Genomic DNA, 3,143 nt, shown 5'->3' with positions numbered 1-3,143 from the left:
GTCAAAGTGAGCTGACTAGAAACCCATCACAACCAATCATTTAGCATTCATCCCGCCATTTAGGCTGGTTTGAGAAATTTTATTTATCGGAGATTGGGAAGTTCAATTAGGGGTATAAAAAATGAACTCAACCGTCAATCAGATCTGAATCGGCTCGAAAAATTTTAGGTTAGAACTGAATGTTTTTGGGTATTGATAAAAATCATATTGGATCTGAAATTTGACCTGAAAAATATGTCAGGTCAGTTTTTGGTCGAACCGATTAATCCAAAATATCCAAAAAGAAATAATTTTTTTTCCAAAAATTATAATGCTAGACCAAATGTTGCTACCATGAGTTATTAATAATTATAATGTCGCTATTGATACATACATTGAAAAGTAAGTTGAAATTTGTAAACCACGTTTATAGAAAGATTTCAATTTATTTAATTTCTATTTCATGTGTTTTAAGATTTGATAGTGTAAAAAAATCGTTAAAAGATCGAAAAGTGGAGCTTGAAATAATTTATCCACCTTGTCTTTTTTAATGTTTGAAGATATTTTACTGTATTATATAATATCATAAATTTAAAAATTTTAAATGTGTAATATTTATTTTATGAAATATTTTTATTTTCTAAACAATTATTGTTTTTAGAGTAATTATCATTTATAGAATTGAACTATTAAATTTAAACAATTAAACACACTAAGCATATTTAAATATTTAGATTAGATAAAATTTTACTACCATGTGTTTAAATTAAAATATTTTAATTATAGTTCTATGATTTGAAATTTTATTTTATTATTTTATTATTTTATTAAGAAAAGAAAGATCCGCAATTACAAAGTTAATACACAACTCAATCATAATTCACCGTTTGATGGAGCCTACAAAACTGGAAAATAAACTGCCTATTCAAGATCTCCTTTCCCAGTCATCCTAGTCGCCGAGAACCTTTTCACCACCGTCGTACCGCCTAATGCGTCGCCGCCGCTCTTCAAGGTTAGTGAACTATGACGAAGAGTACGAATCGTCGCCGCCCTCTCGCCGTAGTGGAAACCGAGACATGCGTAAAAGAGTAGCCGTCCCCGAACACAAGTGCGAGGAGGGGAATGATAAAGGGGACTTAGGATTGATCGAGTTAAAGAAGAAGAATAATACGAAAAAGAGGAGGGATAAAGATGAGTCCGAGCCTGAGGCAGCGGACTCCGAGAACGAAAACGACGAGCAGGATGACCTGGCGCGGTCCATCGGTGAGGTTGTTAGGGTTTCGGGGAAGGAGAAGGAGAAGAGGAATCATTACAAGTCGTTTGAGTACGATGGCTTCCAGTATCATCTCGTGAGTTGTGATTGTGCTTGAATTCCCATTTTTTTGATTCATTGACTGCTTGCAGATTAGGGATTTCGGTTCTGCTTCTGCTGAAAATTCGTTTTTATTACTGATTAGGGCTTACTTTTTGTTATAATGTAATTGTAACTTTTGAATGAGTGTTCTGAGTTCTGGAAGCTTTAAAACATCATGCAAAATTGACACCAAGAACGATATTGTACTGAATTATATGTTAACTAAGCATGACGAAACTGCATTGATGCTGAAAGTTGATAGTGATTTGGTTTTCTGTTTGTTTTATTTATAATTTTATTTTTCTTGTGAAAGAGTTTGATTATTGGCTATATTTTTAATTTTTTATATGTATTTGTGAATATGAAGAATTGAGTGTATGGACCAAGTTCCAGCGCTCTTGGATATTGGATCCTTTTTGAATTCCGGGATGGAACTCTGCTTAGACGTCGTAGTTGTTTGAAGTCTCAAAAAATCTGGCTTTCCGTGTATTCACACTACTTTTTTACTTATTTGTAGGAGGATCCTGTTCTTTTAGTTCCTGAGAAAAAGAATCAGAAGCCTCGTGTGGCCATAGTTAAGGCAAGTTCTCTTTTCACGTGTGAGTTAAGTTTTCACTGAGAACATGGTCGTGTGGAAAGTGCCTGAGAGAAATGTTTGAGAATGTCATGTTGGTAATCTTCTTTTTGTCATCTAAGTTCCTTTTTTCTTTTCTCTTGAACTTTGTAAAAAAGATTGATGGAGTAAAAACGGATGTTATTGGAGAGCTTATGGAGTGATGTGTGGTAATCCTTGTAAATCTCTCGTGGGTTTTGTTGTGATGATGATGTGATATTGGCAAAGCTTTGAGACGTTTGTCTTTGTCCATAAACGTGAAGCAGTCGTCAATATCAGGTTGTTAAGTAGGTTGCTTCTAGTCAAGTCGTTTTCTTCCTGAATTATAGGAAAGAATAGATGGTGTCCTCGGTGGCTTCCTTGAGGCCTTTGCATCAATTTTCACTTCTTTTTGTGCACAGGAAATTTATCAGACATTCGATGGAGCTATAATGGTAACAACACAGAGATTTTATCGTCCAGACGAGGCAGAGAAAGACGGAGGTGGAAATTGGCCATCACTTAATATGAGGGAGGTGTTCTATAGTTTCCACAGAACTGAAGTACCTGCAGAATCTGTGATGCACAAGTGTGCGGTGCACTTCATACCTTTAGATAAACAGATTCCTCCTCGCAAAGAGTTACCGGGATTCGTTTTCCAAAAGGTATATGTTACTGAAGGACAAATGGTCTATAAACTTACAGATCAAAATCATGAAATCTATTCAAAGTTTTTGGTGGTAGACTGAAGCAAACTTATTCTTGTAACTGATTTGTAGCAGGAAATAGTCGTTTGTCCTATCACTATCCTCAGCACATATATCCAACTCTTTGTGTTTTTTTTTGGTGGACAAAATCATAATGTATGTTTTTTTTGAGAGTATAATGTATGTTTTTATCAATGTTCTAAAAAACAGTAGGTGGGCGGCGACCTATCACCTAGACGGTTTTTTTTTTTTTTTTTTGAACTTAAATGATATTTGCCTAGGCGGTTTTTTTTTAAACTTAAATAATAAATATCTTGGGATATTTATGAGTTTACCATAAAATATAATTTTTATCTCTTATGTTTTTTCAGTTTTTTTTGATTTTTTGTATGAAATTCATATAAAATTTTAATAATAATAATAATAATAATATAATCATAGATATTAATAAATATCAATCTCAAACTAGTTGACGCACGATTAAACCCTAGCCCCTAAAGCACAAATCTGA

The 3,143-nt window shown here is 33.8% G+C and overlaps 1 protein-coding gene across 1 annotated transcript; it reads left to right on the top strand.

Moving 5' to 3' along the window:
• The first annotated feature begins 859 nt into the window (after window positions 1-859).
• On the top strand, window positions 860-2,850 carry LOC140866666 (ASI1-immunoprecipitated protein 3-like). Its single transcript, XM_073271698.1, has 3 exons — window positions 860-1,328; window positions 1,851-1,913; window positions 2,348-2,850. Exons 1-3 carry the CDS (start codon window positions 969-971, stop codon window positions 2,672-2,674), a joined length of 750 nt encoding a protein of 249 aa, XP_073127799.1. The 5' UTR covers window positions 860-968; the 3' UTR covers window positions 2,675-2,850.
• The last annotated feature ends 293 nt before the right edge of the window (window positions 2,851-3,143 follow it).

Source organism: Henckelia pumila, chromosome 4, assembly GCF_033568475.1.
Source record: "Henckelia pumila isolate YLH828 chromosome 4, ASM3356847v2, whole genome shotgun sequence".
NCBI classification, from domain to species: Eukaryota; Viridiplantae; Streptophyta; class Magnoliopsida; order Lamiales; family Gesneriaceae; genus Henckelia; species Henckelia pumila.
This window is presented reverse-complemented; position numbering and strand designations above follow the sequence as displayed.

What these genes read in the sequence shown, in the direction of transcription:
- LOC140866666 (XM_073271698.1), top strand. Translation starts at nt 969, where the DNA reads ATGCGTCGCCGCCGCTCTTCAAGGTTAGTGAACTATGACGAAGAGTAC. An exon ending in ATGGCTTCCAGTATCATCTC is followed by an intron (nt 1,329 to 1,850) that starts GTGAGTTGTGAT and finishes ACTTATTTGTAG; the next exon opens with GAGGATCCTGTTCTTTTAGT. An exon ending in CTCGTGTGGCCATAGTTAAG is followed by an intron (nt 1,914 to 2,347) that starts GCAAGTTCTCTT and finishes TTTTGTGCACAG; the next exon opens with GAAATTTATCAGACATTCGA.